At 50.1% G+C, this 18,785-nt stretch overlaps 3 protein-coding genes across 11 annotated transcripts in view; 1 reads left to right on the forward strand and 2 right to left on the reverse strand.

Annotated features, from left to right (window-relative positions):
* The first annotated feature begins 43 nt into the window (after positions 1-43).
* Positions 44-4,138, forward strand: NDUFAF3 (NADH:ubiquinone oxidoreductase complex assembly factor 3). 5 transcript variants are annotated; one of them, XM_027523208.1, is made up of 9 exons: positions 44-132; positions 889-959; positions 1,391-1,485; positions 1,714-1,788; positions 1,988-3,097; positions 3,176-3,368; positions 3,527-3,593; positions 3,688-3,788; positions 3,868-4,134. In XM_027523208.1, the coding sequence occupies exons 5-9, from the start codon at positions 3,021-3,023 to the stop codon at positions 3,982-3,984; spliced, it is 555 nt and encodes a 184-aa protein (XP_027379009.1). In that variant the 5' UTR covers positions 44-132; positions 889-959; positions 1,391-1,485; positions 1,714-1,788; positions 1,988-3,020; the 3' UTR covers positions 3,985-4,134. The 5 variants fall into 5 exon arrangements, with proteins under 5 accessions (XP_027379009.1, XP_027379011.1, XP_027379008.1 ...); XM_027523210.1 differs by having other exon boundaries at positions 1,431-1,485; XM_027523207.1 differs by having other exon boundaries at positions 889-1,485.
* Positions 4,139-4,930: 792 nt separating this feature from the next.
* On the reverse strand, positions 4,931-9,816 carry IMPDH2 (inosine monophosphate dehydrogenase 2). 3 transcript variants are annotated; one of them, XM_027522993.1, is made up of 15 exons: positions 9,615-9,801; positions 9,129-9,177; positions 8,811-8,912; positions 8,618-8,692; positions 8,073-8,279; positions 7,496-7,583; positions 7,224-7,423; positions 7,054-7,144; positions 6,860-6,955; positions 6,537-6,608; positions 5,745-5,888; positions 5,515-5,659; positions 5,276-5,419; positions 5,111-5,194; positions 4,931-5,009 (listed from the first exon to the last, which is right to left on the reverse strand). In XM_027522993.1, the coding sequence occupies exons 1-15, from the start codon at positions 9,710-9,712 to the stop codon at positions 4,988-4,990; spliced, it is 1,617 nt and encodes a 538-aa protein (XP_027378794.1). In that variant the 5' UTR covers positions 9,713-9,801; the 3' UTR covers positions 4,931-4,987. The 3 variants fall into 3 exon arrangements, with proteins under 3 accessions (XP_027378794.1, XP_027378795.1, XP_027378796.1); XM_027522994.1 differs by having other exon boundaries at positions 9,590-9,776; XM_027522995.1 differs by lacking the exon at positions 6,537-6,608 and having other exon boundaries at positions 4,933-5,009; positions 9,615-9,816.
* Positions 9,817-10,051: 235 nt separating this feature from the next.
* The window catches only part of QRICH1 (glutamine rich 1), a 42,352-nt gene continuing 33,618 nt past the window's right edge, over positions 10,052-18,785 (reverse strand). For all 3 annotated transcript variants that reach the window (XM_027522989.1, XM_027522991.1, XM_027522990.1), the window contains 5 exons: positions 18,368-18,482; positions 13,339-13,447; positions 12,831-12,982; positions 12,410-12,500; positions 10,052-10,999 (listed from right to left, as the gene is read on the reverse strand). In XM_027522989.1, coding sequence (XP_027378790.1) covers positions 10,807-10,999; positions 12,410-12,500; positions 12,831-12,982; positions 13,339-13,447; positions 18,368-18,482 — 660 coding nt within the window. In that variant the 3' untranslated portion in view covers positions 10,052-10,806. The remainder of the gene's footprint in view (positions 11,000-12,409; positions 12,501-12,830; positions 12,983-13,338; positions 13,448-18,367; positions 18,483-18,785) is intronic.

Consider the following 18,785-nt stretch of genomic DNA (forward strand, 5'->3'; position numbering starts at 1 on the left):
AAACGTCGAGGCGGGATTTCCGGGAAGGCCAATTGGTTGGGGCGGGGAACTGGCAGGGACTCCTGAGCGGACAGTGGACAGTTGCGCTCACTCCCCTACGCCGCGTGGTCCACCTGACTGGTCCGGACTAGGGTAAGAAATCTCGGGGTCTACTCCGGACTTAGGGCTCTGTCGCTGTTGCCCGCAGTAGCAACAAGGGAAAGAATCCACGCAATCCGGTGGGGCCCAGGCAAGGTTGTCTCTCTTACATTTATGTATTTGTATAACGTTTCATTTCCTCCATGTACACATGATCAATGGGGAAGGAAATAGCAATCCACTCGTTCTCTTGCGTGGAGAATCCCCATGGACAGCGGAGCTGGCGGGCCACAGTCCATGGGGTCACAAAGAGTCGGACACGACTAGTGACTAAGCACACATGATCAAAACGCCTAAAGTTACAAGTGGATTCTGAAATAGGGCAGGTAATATAAAAGCCACGTTCATGACCTACTGAAAAAAGTCACATTTTAAAGGGAATTTGTGGTCTTCAGTTTCAGGTTATTTGCAAGCATTCCCTCCTTTGAGATAGGGGTTGTCTTACTCCTAATGTGTCCACTCTGATAGAATTGCCGTTTTTCTTCTCTTGAATCTTGAATAATTAGAACCATCATAATAGTTTCCAGAAGCTTTTAATGCTCTCCTTTAACCTGTTGTACTGTAACAAGGACCCTCCCATTTCCTGGTTTAGACTACCAGCCATTGTGGGTCAAATAAGCAATGTGACCTGAAAAGACCCAGCTGAAGAACACTTTTCTGAGCGTCCAATTCCTCTACCAGCTCTTTCCTCTTTCCCATCAGGGCTGCTCAATGTCTTCACTTAACCCTTGTTCTCTCTTTTCTTAATAGGGATGGAACGTGAGGCACTAGAGCACTGTGCAGCAGAGCACTGACAACCCCCTGATCTCTGCCCTGGAGCAGTGAGTAAACAGAGCTCAGAATATAGAGGAACCGAGGGGCAGGAAAAGCCTGGCAAGAACCCCTTCTGGGCTAGGGCTGCAAGGCCCCGCTGGGAAGCTCCGAAAGAGCACTGGGCGGACACGACATTCCCGATGGCTTCTTGGGTGCCCACTCAACGGGAGTGATCGTGTCATTCCAAAGCGCTTTCCATGCCTCGTGAGCAAGACCAGGGGATGGCTGCTAACAGGACTAGGGGTCTGGAGGCCAAGCTGGGGACTTCAGCTACTCTAAGTGCATTAAGACCGTTGAGGGTGGTTTTACCTCAGGAAGTGAAGGGCTATCTTTAGCGAGCTGCGGGCTGAGGCGGCCCTGTGGGACTCACCGCCACTACAGCCCTATCCGGAGGCCCTGGGTCCTCCCTCCCTTGCCAATGCTATCTCGGGCTCCAAAGGTGGCCACCGCCTCAGTTCTCTGACGTCTACGCCTGTCAGTTCCAGCCTGAGGGCACACCTGAGAAAGAGACGGAAACCAGAGCGACCCAATAAAGTATGTCTGGGGGTCGGGGGCTAGCCCACCCCACCTGAGTCAGGACGCTGCTCAGGCAGGAGAGCAGGGAACGAAATCCAAGCGCAGCTGGAATGCTCTGGAGACAACAGCTGCTTTTGGGATTCCGTTGCCCGCTGTCCAGCCATGGCGGGGCGGGGAGGGCGGGAGGGCAGTTTGAGAGGATTATCCTTCTCCCTAGGAAAATCAAAACCCCCATTCCTATCCCAGGAGGCGGACCCAGGAGTAGACGGTGAAACCAAGACGAATGGGAAAAAGCCGCTCACCTAGGCCCCCACACAACAGGTGTGGTGGGGGGGCCTTCCCTGGGATAAGGTCTCGATTCGGATTAGATCCGCAGGGTACAGTTAGCCCTGTTGGTCCCACGCCGTCAGGGCCACTGTAGTGACGGCGGTGGGGCGGGCTTCGGGATCAGCCAAGAGGGAAGCGCGCCCGTGGGGTCGGAGAGGAAGTAAACCCTCCTCGGGGACTCCCCCGCACCCAGGGCCCTTTGTCCGGTGACGCTGCCAGTACCCGGAGCGCTAGAGGCCCAGTGGGCCCGCACTGCAGCGACGGAACTCCCGGAAACCCATTGCGACCGTCCTTGGTTGTGCCGAGCCTCCCGCCAGCCCGGCCCAGCGGGTAGGAGACGCGGCAACGTGCCCCTGAGGCCAACACACGGTGGGCGCGCGGAGATGCTGGAACCTGCGCGGGCGCCAGCGATTCTCACGCCAGTAGGCCTTCTGATTCGGCTCAAGACGCGGGGCACGGGATTCTCGGAGCGCGAGCGAAGTGCGCGACAACAGGACGAGGCTCCAGCCACTGTCTACTTCACCGTCTGGTCCGGTCTGGCCCGGTAGTCACGACGAGCAGCTTAAAGTTCCCGACCAACGCGTCCCCTTCCGCTTGCTCCGGGGGCAGAGTTGGAGCCATTTTAAGGCGAAACCCCCAGCCACGCCCCCTCGGGCTCCGGAGAGGCCAATCCAGGCGCAGCCCCGCCCCGTGCGACTCGCGGCCGCGACGCCAACGGTCGCGCGGGTGACGGTTAGGGAGGGGCGGGACTCGGGGGGCGAGCGACGGAAACCTGAGCTGCCCGCCCCGCCCTCGGAACCCGAAGCTCTAAAGCCGAGATTAGAGGCTGGGGGTTGTGGGCGGGCGCCACGCCCAGGCCAGGTGTGCGCGACTCCAACAGGTGCTCGGCCGCCCTCCCCCGGCCCTGGGAGCCCGGCGTAATGGCTGAGAGCTGGGGGCCAGGCAGTGCCCTGCGGCCCGCCGCGCCTCCAGGTGTCCGGCTCCCCCAGGGCAGCCTGCGGGCACCCGGGGCGGGGAGGACGGCAGGTGCTGACACCGGAGCCGCGCTGGGGTACGCGGCCTCTCCTGGGACCGAGGGCCCTGGCCCGCTCCCTCCCTTCTCCCGCGCAGGGCCGGCCGAGCCGCGCGGCGTCCTCCGCGACGCTGGGGGCGCTGCAGCCGCGCTGGGCTGGGGGACGCCGCGACCCCGTTGACCCTGCGCTAGCCTCCCTGCGCGCCGGTCCGCCATGGCCGCAGCGTTTGTGCTTCGGAACCTGTACCGCGCGCGACCCGCGCTTCGCAGTCCGCCCTCGGAGCTGCCATGGTGAGCCCGGACGCGGTGTCCCTGACCACCCGCCCCACGGCCGGCCATTCCCGGCCCCCTGACAGTACCTCTCCGCAGGGCCCCGCGGCGGGGACATCGGCTCACGCCAGCGGATGACGAGCTGTATCAACGGACGCGCATCTCACTGCTGCAGCGCGAGTCCCCGCTCGCCATGTACATCGACAGCTACAGCAGCCGCGGCTTCGTGGTCAACGGGAATCGCGTGTTTGGACCCTGCGCGCTCCTCCCACAGTCGGTGGTGCAGTGGAACGTGAGCGCTTCCCTACAATGAGGAAACCGAGAGCCCGAGTCACGGGCCTGCCTGTCCCTAGCAAACCTGGCTTTTCTTTCATCCCGCTCTGGAGCAGGTACAGGGTCTCTGGGAAAACCTACGTGGGCTTATATTTAACTTGCCGCCTCCCCACACAGGTAGGTTCCTACCAGGACATCACCGAGGAAAGCTTCTCTCTCTTTTGGATGCTGGAGCCCCGGATAGGTATTGAAGGAGGGGAGGGCTGAAGTGCTGAGCCCCAGAAAGGCACCCTCTCGACCGAGCTGGTTGTAGACTAGCCGAGCCTATCCTTTCCTAGAGATTGTTGTGGTGGGCACTGGAGACCGGACTGAGCGGCTGCAGCCCCACGTGCTGCGAGCCATGAGGCAGAGGGGCATCGCGGTGGAGGTGCAGGACACAGTACGTCCGGGACTGGGGATCGTAGAGGGGGAGCCCAGGCCGAGCCCTGGCCCTGCTGACGCTAGCTTTCTCTTTGCAGCCCAATGCCTGTGCCACTTTCAACTTCCTCTGTCATGAAGGCCGAGTGACAGGAGCTGCTCTCATTCCCCCACCTGGAGGGACTGCACTCACATCTCAGGCCCAAGCTGCAGAATGAACAACCAGAACTTAACCCGACTTGTCCAGGAGGGCCTTGTCACCTTCTGCAGAATGCAGCGGTGCCGAGCTTTTACTAGCCCCTCCCCTTTGGCACTGTAAGACTTGTTTTGCTTACCAGCAAATTAATAACTTAAGCTGCTTGTCTGATTGTCTACTAGCTGTGTTGCTGGCCAGGAGCTGTTGGCTCAATGGGTTCTTGGAGGGGGTTGTGAACGAACCAGGGGGTCATGGCTTGGCCTCTGAGAGGCCAGGGGGCAATACAGGCACCTGTTCCAAACTGTAGGTCTATCTATTTGCTCACATACAGATTTGAGGGGACCTCTGTGCTTCCTCCGTGATGTCCCTTAGAGACTTACATTAGAGAATACATGAAAAGTGAAAGTGTTAGTCACTTAGTCGTGTCCAACTCTTTGTGACCCCATGGACTGCAGCCCACCAGGCTCCTCTGTCCATGGAATTCTCCAGGCAAGAATACTGGAGCGGGTTGTCATTTCCTTCTCCAGGGGATCTTCCCCACCCAGGGATAGAACCTGGGTCTTCCACATTGCAGGCAGACTCTTTACCAACTAAGCCATCAGGGAAGGTTGAGAGAACATATGTGGGTCTAAACCTGGTCCCATGTGGCCAAACTTTGGGCTAGCAGGAGGTCCTGTGGATGCCAGTCCAAAGCCCCATGGACTTTTCCATGACCCTTTGTAAATACCCACAGTCAGATTCTCAGTGTGAGACCAAACTCTTGGGGGCTAGAGCTGATCTGAAATGCCTTTTGAGTTACCCTAGGAGGAGCTTTTGAATCTAGTTAGCAACCCCCACTTCCAGCTCCTTAGAGCATCCTTATCTCAAGGCCAGAGGCCTTCTGTGGAAGGACAGTATTGTGTGTTTGTGTGTCTGTGACAGCAGCAGCTGCAGAGCCCCACCTGCTTGTTGACCTCAAAGATCAGGCATCACTTTTTTTCAAACTTTTATTGAAAAATCGACGGGATGTGCTGTATAATTGCTTTTCAGAAAAGACGCTTCTCATACCTGTAGGCAGAAGAACCAGCTGTGAAATGAGGGCATGAGGATGGAGGCAGGGGAGAGACCTCTATCCCAAGGACAGAGGAGTAGACAGGGTTGCCACTTACGAATGGAGGCTGTGGACACCACCTTCCACCTGGGCTGAGGATGTTCTCTTCTCAAACTTGAGCTCCCCAGAATACATCATGGCTCTGAAGAGGGGCAGATGTCAGATGTGGACAGCTGGCCCTGGGCCAGCCCCGCTACCCAAGGTCCTAGCTCCCTAAGCTTACCGAACTTGGGTCAGACTCTTGGCACCAATATCCTGGCAGGAGTGCTGGATGCCAGCAATCAGGTAGGGAACAAACTTATGGATGGATCCTTTATCCTGAACAGCCCCAGACACCCCCTGGGCCACCTTGATTTTGTCTGCTTCACTGCAGGGAGAGCCAGGGAAACATGGGTAAAGTCAAAACACGGATGATGATGCTGGTGCAAGATTAGCAAGGGGTAACTGAACTGCCTGTCCCACCTGAAATATCGATTCTGGCTGCTGAGATGCTTGTCCATGGCATCGAGAGAACCCATACCACGGTACTTCTTTAGCCGGATTCCATCAGAGAAGAAGTACTCGCCAGGGGCCTCAGTGGTAGCAGCCAGGAGGGAGCCCATCATAACTATGGACAGAAGGAGTGCTGGGGGAAGACCCTGAATGGCATTAGCAAAGGAGTCCCACCAGGCTTCCTCAGTGTTGGGTCTCACCTGTGGAGGCTCCAAGGGCCAAAGCTTTGGCAATATGGCCCACATTTTGGATTCCTCCGTCAGCAATGACAGGAACACCAAAACGCCGCGCATATTCTGACACCTTGTAAACAGCTGTTGCTTGGGGCCGCCCGCAGGCCAGCACTGTTAAGACATGGAGGACGAATGGAGGGCTGGAGTTAGTGGGGACAGACAAGAGGCTCTAGTGCCACAAATCAGCATCCAGGAGCTCTCAGCTCCACCTGCACCAGCCTGGTTGAGAAAAGTCTTGCCTGGGATGGCTGCTGCCCCGTCTGCCTTAAATAATACAAATAGCTGTGATGGCCTCCACTCACCCTTGGCATGTGCGCGTGCATGTGTGCATGGCCCAGGGCAGCCTCAGGCACGTGCAGTCAGCAGCCGGGAAAGCCCCACCCAACTGGTATCAGATGGGGTAGGGGTCACCGTGCAGTTAGTACCCAGAGACCCACCCCTTGCTCCCTGCATGGTGGGCTGCTCAGGCAAGATCAGAGCAGTGGTTGTGTGGAAAGGGAAGCCCAGAGTTGGTCCTGAAGCTGTGCCTACTGCAGAAGATGTGGGCAGAGCAGGGCCTACCTGGAGAAGGGCCTGCCCTATAAACACCCAAGAAGAGGAGGGAGCTGTGTTCTTGAGCAGCTCCCAAAACCATGGTCTGTCATTCACTCTGCCTTGCCCACCCGTCAGCACCACAAACCCCGGGAGCTACAGCTACAGTCAACCAAGCAGCCGGGCAGTGGGCAGCTGGGCCGGGCCAGTGGGCCGGGCCGGACTTACTATAGCAGCCCGTGACAGTAGAAGGGCATTTGGGGCTGTGGGACTTTATGTCTGGAGGGATCTTGGGAGCCGCTAAATAAAACAAATAGACCAGAGTTTAGAGAGGGCACGGAGCAGGAGCGAGGAGGCCAGGCGGGGGAAGTGGCAGGTGAAGGACGAGAGCTTGTCTTGCTGTTACCCATCCAAGGGGCCTGTGTGGCCCTGGGGCTGCCCCTACTGTTGGACTCTGTAGCTCCCAAAAGAGCACTTGGCTCTGAGGCATGTGGGGCTAAGGGCCCTGCTAAAGCCTGGTCTTTGAGGCCCTTGCCAAAGCATTTTCTTACCTTCCTGAGTGATGCAGATGGAGCCACTGCCCATTCCCACCCGCAGGGCATCTACGCCAGCATCAATGAGGTTCTTGGCCTGAGCAGCCGTGACCACTATAGGGAGAAACAGGGAAAGGCTCATGTGAAGGTCTACATGGGACCTAGCTCCCCAACTCTCGCCCCACATACATCAGTGCCCCCTCTTATCTCACCATTCCCTCCAATGACTTGGATACTGGGGTATTTCTCTTTGATGTACTTGATCATGTTGATCTGGAAGATGGAGTTTCCTTGGGAAGAATCCTGGGACAGAAATGTAGCCCCAGTGAGACTGGTATGGCAGCTGCTCCTACCACCCCACCTTGCCTGGGCTGCAGCTCACCAAAACCACTACGTCCACACCGGCCTGGGACAGCAAGTCGAGCCGATACTTGTCATCCTCATGAGTGCCAATGGCTGCTCCACACAGCAGCTGCTTCTTGGCATCTTTGGAGGCCAGTGGGTAATCTCGGTTTTTCTTCAGGTCTGTCCGGGCAATGATGGCCACCAGCTCATCATTTTCATTTACAATGGGTAACTTTCCTGAGGGTAGGCAAGACATAAATCAGGACATTGGTCTTTGGTTCCTAAACCCTTCCTACCTCGAGGACTCACCCTTCTTGCTACGCTGCAGAATTTCATTTGCTTCTTTCAATGTGATGCCTGCAGGGGCTACCACCAAGTCTTCCCTCTTTGTCATGATCTATGAGAAAGGAGAGTTATGAGGAGGGACATTAAGAGATCAAGTCTCCCAACAGACCTTGCCCTAACTCAAGGGTGAGGCTCCAAACACCACCATGTTTAGACACCTGCATCCAGCCTACCCTCGTCAAGTAAACACAACAGTCTGTCTATTGGCAAGAGAAAGAATTTAGTAGAAACGACACCAGGTACATGGAGCACATTACAGAGAAAGAGCCATACCAAAGCAATGACAAAGAAGAGGCTTAAGTTCGTCCTTGAACACTGGCCCCCTCTGGGAGTGGCAAAAAACGGGTATGCCTGCAAGCATTTTGGCAGATTCAAAGCTTTTGGTGGAGAAGGGATGCAGGAGTCCTATTAAAGGGTCAGAAACTTGAGCGTTCATCCTTCCTGAACACTAGCGCCCTCAGAGATGCCACTTGGGCAACAGAGTAGAAGCCTGCTCATCTTTAGCCCTGGGCTGTCAGGGTTCGGATGTGCTATTACCCACCTCTCCCAAAAGCCGGTCATGCTCTTCCTCCTTGAGAAAATCAATGTCCCTTGAGGAGATGATGCCCACCAGGTGGCTTCCCATCCGGCCTGTGTCAGTGATGGGGATACCACAGAACCCATGCCGGGCCTTGGCTTCAAACACATCCCTCACGCGATCCCTGGGACTGAGGACCACAGGGTCTGTGATGAATCCCTGCTCATATTTCTGGAAAGGGTGGTGAAAAAAGGTACTTCTGAACCATTTTCATCCAGCTCTTGGTCTGAAGCCTGGGATCTGTGCCAACTCCCCCTTTGGCAGTGCCACAGGATCAAATCACAATCACACAAACACTTCAAACCCAGAGCTAGGAAACATGAGTGGACTGTAAGCACTGTCCACGTGGTCCTCTTCTGCAGCTGTAAGACACAAAGTCTCAGGCTCCTCCTCAGGAAATGAACCCCCACAGTGAGAAAAAAGTGAGGAGAATAGATCACCCATCCCCACCCTACTCCACCACCGTGAAATTCCCAGGAACTCATGATCATGATCCTCGCCGTTCTGACCTTCACTTTCCGAACTTCATTGGCCTGGAATTCTGGTGTACAATTGTGATGAATGAAGCCAATACCACCCGTAAGCTGCAGGATACACAGAAAGAAAACAGGGAAAAAGTGACCAAAAAACTGTATCATGATTGTATGCCTCTGGGAAAGACAGATGTGGCCCCTGCTTCTGCCCTCACACTGTAGTGCTCACCGCCATTGCTATGGCCATCCCAGCCTCTGTGACTGTGTCCATGGGTGAGGAAACCAGTGGGGTCTTCAGAGTGATCTTTTTAGTTAGAGCAGAGGTCAGGTCCTAAAGAAATAAAACAGACTAATGTGCAACAGCACTTCATATACCTCAAGGCAGTACCATGTTCCCCACAAAACAGGTGCTCTGTATGACCTGCATGCCAGTAAAACCCTTCCATAGGCATCCACCCCCAAACACAATCTACTGAGGTAGCCGAGAGGGGATAGCAGCACCTTATCCAACCCTGACACTCAGGATCCTGCTCCTGTCCATACTCACCACTTGGTCTGCAGTGAAGTCGATGTACCCGGGGAGAATGAGAAAGTCACTATGGGAGGGGAATTGGGAATAAGGGTTAGGCTTACGGCAGCCTGCGATGCCATCCTCACAGATCATCTCTGAAGGCGTTTGAGCAGAAAGGGCAATGATCTAAACCGAATATCACAAGCAAGGCAGAAGTAGAGAACAAGACAGAGATGGAGACCGGGGACCTTTTCTGCCACCAGCTGTCATCAGCACCCCTGGCCAACTGACAACTCCATGTGCCCAGAGAACGGAGTTCCTAGGCTGGAAATCCCGGGCGCTACCAAGATGCCTTCTCCATCCCGCCCGCTTCAGACCTGTCAAACCAAACCTCAGATACCAGTGGGGAATTTCTGGAACCCTCCCCCCACGCCCAACCTAAGCGGGCTCAGTGGAGGCCCCACCCGGCCTCCCTAGCACGCCGCCCCTCTCCTTGCCCAGGTGAGCCCGCGAGGCCCGCACTTGTAGGTGAGGCCGTCCCCGCAGTTGAACAGCTGCTGTGCCGTGAGCCCGTCGTCCGGCACATAAGACGTGCCCCCGCTAATCAGGTAGTCGGCCATGGCTAGGCGGGGAAAAGCCGCGTGTCTCCGAGGACTGCACCGCAGAGGCCTCTGTCTTCTGGGCCGCGCGAATATAAACTCACCGATATCGTCACTGCGCCATGCGCGTCGCTTACGTCAGGACGCAGCACGCAAAGGCGGAGCCCATTGGCCTCTAGGGCGGGGCTGGCGGGGGGAGAGCATGCGCACAGTACGCCCTAACCGAGTCGCCGGGGAGTTCGAATGTTTCCCGTCGCAACCCCCTCCCGGAGGACCTTGCCCTGAGCAATTAACAGGCAAGGCTTGGCTTCCACTGTCCCGCCAGACTCTTCCCAAATAAAGAGGCGTTGTTCACTAGCATGTTGAAAAGACGTGCTTGTCATTCTTAATAAACAACTAGATTAAGAATACATAAGAGAAACAGAGTGGTATCTTTATATGATACACAAGTGTATGTTACAAGAATTCCATCAGGCACAGAAGCCTCAGGTTTAAGGCCTCAGTGTTAGGCCGGAGTAGGGGGGAAAAAAAGGCATGGTAAAGTTTTTACTTTAACATCTAAAATGTCACTTGTCATAAAGGAGGGTGTAATAGAAATTGTCTTTAATAAATCATAATTGAAGTTCCCCTCATTTTCCTTCCATTAAGATGCTAGGTTTGTGTCTGAGCATAAAGAAAGAAAAGACCGTGGCTCCCCCGTGGTCAGCGAAGTCTGCCAGTCAGAGAGGAAGCCAGCTGGGGAGATTCCCTGGAAGGTCCATCCATCATTAATTCCATCTTTCTGGAGGAAAGGAAGGGGCCACATTTCTCCTAACAGTCCAAGCCCTTTCCTCAAGCCCCACACACACACAAAAAAGTCAGCCAGCAACTCTGCAGGACATCTGGCTCTCAGGAAACCCTGAGCCCCTATGGGCTGAGGAGTCCCCACAGCAGGTTTATGAAGATGCACAAGGGGGCAAAGTTTCCTTTTACATTTGAAACAGAAGCAGTCTGAAAGGCTTCATAACTATACCAATAAAAAAGAAAAGAAAAAAAATGGAGGCCTCTTCTTTAGTGTGAAAGTCTGTCCGTTTTTTTCCTGGATGGTCTCCCATGCACCATGGCTGAGGGGTCTCTCAGTGCATGGTGCTGGCGCTGGCCACTGCAATGGCCTCCTGAATTTCTCGTATCACCAGGATCCGAGTCAGCATCTGCCCCATCTGCTCTCTGCTGATAGGCTGGACTGAGTACCAGATCGGGCTGTTGGGGGCCACCACCGGCTCGGGCGTCAGGTAAAAGGTGTCATTCCGGCCTTTCACACTCTGGGGGCTGGAGAATATATGGGTAAAAAGCTGGGTAAAAGTGTCATAATCTCAACCTTCCCACCTTGAACCTCCTGGACAGATGCTATCTACAAAAGATGGGAAGTTCTGGAAAGAATGGTGGCATAACTCCTAAGCTCCACGCAGCCAGGGCACACTACCTCTAAGATGTCCTTACTTTCTGCTCCCCACCTCGCACGCTGAGTCTTCTGATTAGGCCTCCCCTGGCTCAGCTACTTGAGTCCAGCCATATCTGACGCTGAACCAGTTTCACCACCTATCTCCAAGTCTTTGCTTATGCTGTTTCCTCTACCCCATCCATTCATTTCTCAACTTCATCTATCTGACTTCTCAGCTTGCTGTGATGCTGTGGCCTCTACCTGGACTCACACCCACCCCCAATGTTGTGCTGTAGCATATGCCATCCTCTAACAGTTATTCATCCACTGATTCAAAGTTTATCAAGGGCTACTGTGTGCCAGGCCTGCACTAGGTGCTGATGTTAAAAGAAGTGAATAAGACCGAAGAGTTCCCATATAATGAAGTGTAGTTACAGGTAAGAGGGGAGACAGACAGCAATCAAAACAGTTACATAAAGACAAAATAACAAGCAGTGGTAAGGGCTACAGAAGAAACAGCCAGAGGGAACAGGTAGGCAATCTGGAAATACTTCTCTAATAAAGTTCTTTTAGAAAGAACGGATAGGATGAATAGGAGCTAACTGACCAAACGTTGGGGGTGGCATGGTGAGCCCAACAGGGAAAAATTCTGTGCACAGGTCTTGAGGAAGGGAGAGTAAGATACCCTTCAGTAGAGAAAAGCAGTGTGACTAGAGAGCCAAGAGCTATGAGGACAAGAGGTTAGCAAGGGAGCGTGCATGAAAGGCCCTGTGGTAATTAGGGCAGTAATTAGGATTACTGTCTTTCTTTGTAGAATAAAAGGAAATCACTGAAGGTTTTCATCTAAGTAACACAGTAAGACCTACCATGTTGAAAGATCTGCTGGCAGTGTTGTGAGGATGATATGCCCAACTGCAGAAGCAAGAAAGAGCAAAAGCCAGGAAGAGGATCTCCCCTAGACCTATGGTGTAGTGACCAAAGGTCAAGACCAGGAAAACAGGGCTATATGTTCACTATGTGACAGAGGCAGCCTCTCTGTACCTTCCCCCCTTCACCTTCACCCCCTCTCCACTAAAGTGGACCAGCAGGGAGCAGCCCTGGGCACATGCTTTGGGAAAACCAGTAAGTGTGCTTCTATATTTAGCCTTTTGAAATCTGCTGTTACTTAGCCTGGGAACTGAGAATGCTTCTGTGAGCACATGTGTGCACACACACCCACACGCAGATACACACATGCACACACACACAGGCGTGCACATACCCACACCCACACCCCCAGTCACACTCAGCTTCCTCACCATTTAAAGAGGTAGAAATCGTAGAGCTTGATTGGGCATCTCAGTGGGTTCTCTGGATTTTCCGTCTGCTCTGCATACATGTCATCTGTAACTATAAAACATACCCCCCACCACAGACAGGGCATCAGACTGCCTTTACTTAGGCTCAGATTAGGAACCTCAGGCTTTCAGCCATCCCAACTAGGAAATACCGGGAAGGAAAAGGGTATGAGGCATGGGCGGTGAATATGAAAGGAAAAGGCAGCTATCATTTCTGGGGCATCTCTGCTTCTAGAAGAGTTTGACGTCAGTGACTGGGGAGAAGGGAAGGGAGCATTCCTATCTGCAAATCCCCTAGTGACACTCGTCACTAGCCCCCCAGGCACGAGGGCTGGGCAGAACTAGTAGCACCTGTTTCTGCAACCCCTGCCTCCTTCCCTACCTTTCTGGCCAGTCTGGTGTATCCCAAGTGCCTTCAGGTACCGAATACTCGTGCTTTTATCCTTGGGATTAGAGGGGTTCTTCTTTGTCTGTCGTAAGACCTTGGAGAAGGCCAGCTTCATGTGCTGGTCCACTGTCTTCAACAGGAAGTATCTGCACCACAAGCGAAAGCAAGGCAAAGGGAGGGGTGCCAGGAGGAGACCATGACTTACCCTCCGCCATCGGTGCTTCAGAGGAGCTGCTGCCCACATTCCCACAATCTGGGCAGGCCCACACCCAAATACACTCTCCAGTGGAGGAGTCTCATAAGGACTGATGGTAGGGACCTGGCAAGGCTGTCTGCCTTACTGGTCACCACACAAAATGTAGCCAAGTGGGGTGGAGGGCTTCACTAGCCCAAAGGCTCTCAAGCATGTCAAAGGATCTCAGAAGTCCATCTGGATAGTTTCTACCCTCTTCACTGGGCAGATGCTAGCACTGGCTAAGCATGGAGCCTCTGGAACACTTACTTGGTGTTAAAGAACATGAGGGTGGTCAGCAAGGTGGAAGGGGAGTGAGCCCCGAGCTGCTTGCACTCCCACAGCATCTCCTCAGTCACGTGGCTGGGCAGGACATAGCCTAGGAGGAACAGAGTACTGCTACAACAAGAGGATGGCAGGATGGGAGGCATGAGGCACAGCGAGCACCACACGGGAGTACAAGTTTAACTGGAGAAGTCTTCCTGAGATATAGCAGAATCATCTGGAAAGCTTGTTAAAACACAAACAGCTGAGTCCCAACCCAAGTTTCTGGGGGAGGACCCAAAAATGTGTGTTTTCAACAAGTTCCTAACACCACACTTTGAGAACCCCGGCCCTCCATTATCGCTCTCACTGGATGTTAATTCTTCCTCTAATTCCAGGTTAATATCAGGTAAAAGGACATCCCTCAGAGAGCTGGCAAAGTATAAATCAACCTCTGCACATATGCAAACTTCTCTGAAAAGAGCATACAGAGCTTTCATCATAGCTTCCAAGGTGTCCAGACCAGGGCCCAAAGAACTGGTATACATGCCCCTGTTTGTCTTTGTTAAACCTCTATGTCATCCATTCTCATCCCCCTCTGGAAATAGAGGAGAATGATATTCAGATCCCTGATAGGTTTCCCCGACAGGGTAGGTTTTACTTTCATGAGCTAACTGAAAGCTGGACAGGGACAAAGGCAGTGGTTTGATCAAGGGCTCTGGACACGCAGGTCTATACCAAAGATGACACAGGTTGATCACCAAGCCCCCTTCATGTGTTCATAAAACAGTCAATGTCCAAGTGTGTGTGTACCAGGCACTGAGAACATGGTGAAACAGCAGCAAACACCAGCATTCTCCTACAGGAGTTTCAGGATTCTCCAGGCAGGCACCAAGGGTGGCTGTTTCTAGAAGCAGGGGAAAACATGTTCTGCCCAATACATTCCTTTTCTCTGGTCTTGACCAAGCTGGCCCTCTGATTTCATTAGTACTCTTCCACCTCTTTAGGGCTCGTCTGCCTCTACTCTTCTATTCTGTGGCCCAATAGCAATAAGATAAACTTCCTCGCGGCTGCTGTTTAGTTGTGAAGTTGTGTCCGACTCTGCGACCCCAACAACTGTAGCCCGCCAGGTTCCTCTGTCCATGGGATCTCCCAGGCAAGAATACTGGAGAGGATTCCCATCTCCTTCTCCAGGGGATCTCCCTTAGTCTCAGACAAATCTTAAGCAGGATGAGTGACAGAAGATGCTCTCCTTGGGGAAGGCTAGCCCTAGGAATGGTCCAGGCATACATTTAGGATTGCTCTATTTTCTCTGGGTTCTCTCTGCCACCTTGTCACTTCCCTACCTTTAATCACTTCTGAACAGCACAACTTAAAGTGAACTTCAGTATCTGAAAATCAGAACTCCTAGCGTGGGTGACAGGAGTTACAGATAGAAACAACATATAAAACCCTCATAGTTCTGAATCTGAACTGTAAAGTATCAAAATGTTCTATTTTATATTTATTTTTGTAGTTCTGCCTAGAAACTATGACCAACCCAAGAAGCAATGAGCACCCCTACCACCCAGATGGTGGTAATGAAATACCATTTAACACTGAAAGGAACCAGCCTCCATGGAGAGCTGACTGATTCCACACTGGGAGACAGAAAATGGCCAAGATAAGCCTGGAACATTTTTGGTGAACCAGAAATCAAGGAAGTAGGGTCATGTCAAATAGACTTAAGAGCCAATTTAAACAGGCTCCAAATGGCCAGACAGAACAATTTGTACACCATTAAAGATACCAAGTGCAATGAATTGAATCATTAAATATGTTTAAATTAACTTGCTCACAATGATTCTTTAAACAAAGAAATCCCAGCTGAAGGAAGCTGGTAAACCAACTCATTACTGTCAAAACTGCTAAACAAAGGAGAAGAAATAAGCCCTCATCCTGCTTCTTCTATATAATCTCTACTGCTAGGAAATCAAAGAGCTGATGAGGGAAATTTTCTCTTTGTATTTCAGCTAATAAGGAAGTAATAACATTAGAATACCAATGCTTGCAACTCCTAATGAACCAATGGATCCAGACATCATGGGCACCCACCTAGGATGTAACCCTGCCAAGAAGAAACACACAGAAAAACCAAAACCTGATTTATCAAGTCTTTATATGCAACTACCAATAAACTGTAAATACAGGGGACAGAAGAATATGTTAAATTACAGCATGGAGATATTAATAGCAAAAATTAGACTGTAATAATTTAAACGCCTCATTTCTTCCATAAATAAACTGCAAGAAAAGTTAAGTTTATTTTTGAATTTAATTAAAAGTTATTAAATTAAGATTAAAACTAAACATTAAAAGGTATCTATGCAATTTCAATGTGTGGACCTTATTTGCACCTTGACTCAAACAAAGAAAAGTGACATTTATGGGACAATTGGAAATGTGAAAACGGGCAGATTTTGATGACACTGTGGACTATTCTTTTTCTAAAAAAGTAAAATAATGGCACTGTGGTACATCAATTATGCTAAAATATTTATGGATAAAGTGTCTGGGATTTACTTCAAAATAATATGGGAGGGAGAAACAGATAATGTATAAATGGAACAAGATTTGCCATGGGTATATGGGAATGTCATTATTCTGTTCTGCTTATTTTTATATGTGCTTGAAATTTCCTTAACAAAACTTTTAAAAAAGCGTATTTTATACAGCCACACTTGGTCTGAAAATCCGCAAATCATGTATAGAAATTCACTTACTCAGGTGTCTGTTCTAATGATATCTGCTTAGAGAGGCTTCCTTCCTAACGCCCTTAACACTTTCCATTCTCTGTGCTTTGTCCTTTGAAGTACTTAATTATCATAAATTAACTTGATTATTTATACAGTCTCCCCATATTAGACTGCAAGCTTCATTTTTTCACTACTGAATTGTATAATCTACACTTGGAACTGCCTGGCACATAGTAGACACTCAAAAGACATTTGTTTAAATGATCCTTTTTTTTTTTTTTTTTTACCAGTTAAGCAGTAATTATGATGACAGATGATAACTAGATTACATCGTTTCACAGTATGACCAACCGTATCAAGTCACTGTTGTACACCTGAAACTACTACGTCAATTTTATCTCATTTTTAAAACTTAATCAGTATACATTTTATTAAATGCCAGAGCCAGGCTTAAAACTCAGATATTTGTGTGGACCTAAGTTTTTACATCATCTGGGTAAATAAGAAGAAGCATGACTGGTGCTTCCTAAGGTAACATAATGTTTGGGAATTCAGCCATTCTAACAGGTATATAATGATATATCACTGTATCCATGTATGTATGCACATATGTATCAATATTTATGCCAGCCGCTTGCTGAATCTCAGTTCCCCAACCAGAGACTGAACCCAGGCCACAGCAGTGAAAACATCGAAATCTAACCATTAGGCCACCAGGGAAGTCCCATCACTGTTGTGTTTAAATTTGCAACTGACTGATGATATATGATAAGTATCTTTTCAGATACTTATCTGCCACCTTCTTTGGTGAATCATGTGTTCAGATCCTTTACCTATTTTTTAATAGGTAAAGGTTCTTTCTTTGTTTTGTTATTATTGACTGTTTGACATTTGGGTCTATGATTCTTTTCTTTTTTTTTATGTGGTTGTCCAGCTGTTCCAGTAGTGTTAGTTGAAAAGACCATCCTGGGAATTTCCTGGAGGTTCAGTGGTTAGTATTCGACACTTTCACTACAAGGCCCGGGGTTGAATCCCTGGTCAGGGAACTAAGATCCCATGAGCTGCAAAGTAAAGCCAAAAAACAGAGAAAAAGAAAAAAGGACTATCCTTTCTCCATTTAACTGCCTTTGCCCCTTAGTCAAAGATAAATTGATTACACTCATGTGGCTTTATTTCTGGACTCTGTATTCTGTCCCATGGATCTGTCTATTCTTTCACCAAAGACCTGCACACAATGTTTACAGCTGCTTTATTTTAACTGCCAAAACACTGAAGCAACCAAAATGCCCTTTAATTGGTGAACAGAAAAACAAACTGTGGCACATTCATACAATGGGATACTATTCAGCAATAAAAAGAAACGAGCTATCAAGCCATGAAAAGACATGCAGGAACATTAAATGTATATTGCTAAGTGAAATACTGAAGTATTAATTAATACTGAAGTATTCTAACTATGTGACATTCTGAACAAGGCAAAACTATGGAGACAGTAAAACAGATCAGAGGTTGCCAGGGATTCAGGGGGATAAAGGGAGGGACGAATTAAGTGGAACCCTGGGGATGTGAGAGCAGCAAAACTTGTATGTGATACTGAATTGTAGGTACATGTCATTATACACTGTCAAAATCCACAGAATATACAACAGAAGGGTGTGAACTCTAATGTAAACTACAGACTTTAGTTAACAATAAGGTATCAAATGTTGGCTCCTCGATGTTAACAAATATATAATACAAGATACTAATAACAGGGGACACTCGGTGTGATGGAATATATGGGATGCCTTGTATATTCCACTCAGTTTTCCTGTAAACCTAAAACTGCTCTTAAATATATTATTAAAAAAAATTATAATAAACAGATCAAACATTCTCCTGTGAAACTCATGTTCTTTCCAACACAATATGATGCCTAGGTTATTCATGGGTAAAGCAAAAATTATATTCTATATATGCAGAAAAAGCCCTATATGTAATATAATTAATCTACAGATGAAATAGTTCATAATTTCTAACTTTTGCAAGGATTCTAATTTTAATCAATAAATTTAAATAGAAAAAAATGGAGTAACCACTCCACAGTCCGCATGCCCCTGTGTCCTTGCCACACCACACCAGCCAGGTTCCCTGGTGAGCCATGCCCCTCCATACTGGGCCAAGCAGCACAGAGACCAACGCTGGGGCCTGCAATGTACAGCCCCCTCACCCACATGCTATTATCACAGCAAGCCACACAAGCAGCTCATCTTTTTTAAACCCAGGTTCAAAAGACATCCAAGGACTAGGAAGATTCTTACCAAGTGGAGTGACTCGGGGCTGAACGTCCTTCAGAACTTCATGCAGCCACTCCGTAAATCGAACATAATAAAGATCGGAGAAAATGTCATCAACCCGTCCATTCTCAAAAAGATACTAAAAGGAAAATAATCAATAAAAGCTGTTGGTAGACTCTTAACAAGATGTTGAGGGAAGCAAATAATTTTCGAGCAGTACCCTCACATGTCCCTACCCATTCGTCCCCCATTAACAAACCAGCACACTGAGTCAAAACCGCCCAGTGCACAGTACTTCCACAGCATACTTCAGGATGGGAACTAACTCTCACAACACTCTTGAAAGTTGGCCAATGGAGCAGATTTCGTGAATGCTACTTCACCCAAGCAAGGCACTGTCTTATGATAGCAAAAAAACATGATGCAGGCTCCAGGGCCAGTC

This window comes from Bos indicus x Bos taurus, chromosome 22 (assembly GCF_003369695.1).
Source record: "Bos indicus x Bos taurus breed Angus x Brahman F1 hybrid chromosome 22, Bos_hybrid_MaternalHap_v2.0, whole genome shotgun sequence".
Lineage (NCBI taxonomy): Eukaryota > Metazoa > Chordata > Mammalia > Artiodactyla > Bovidae > Bos > Bos indicus x Bos taurus.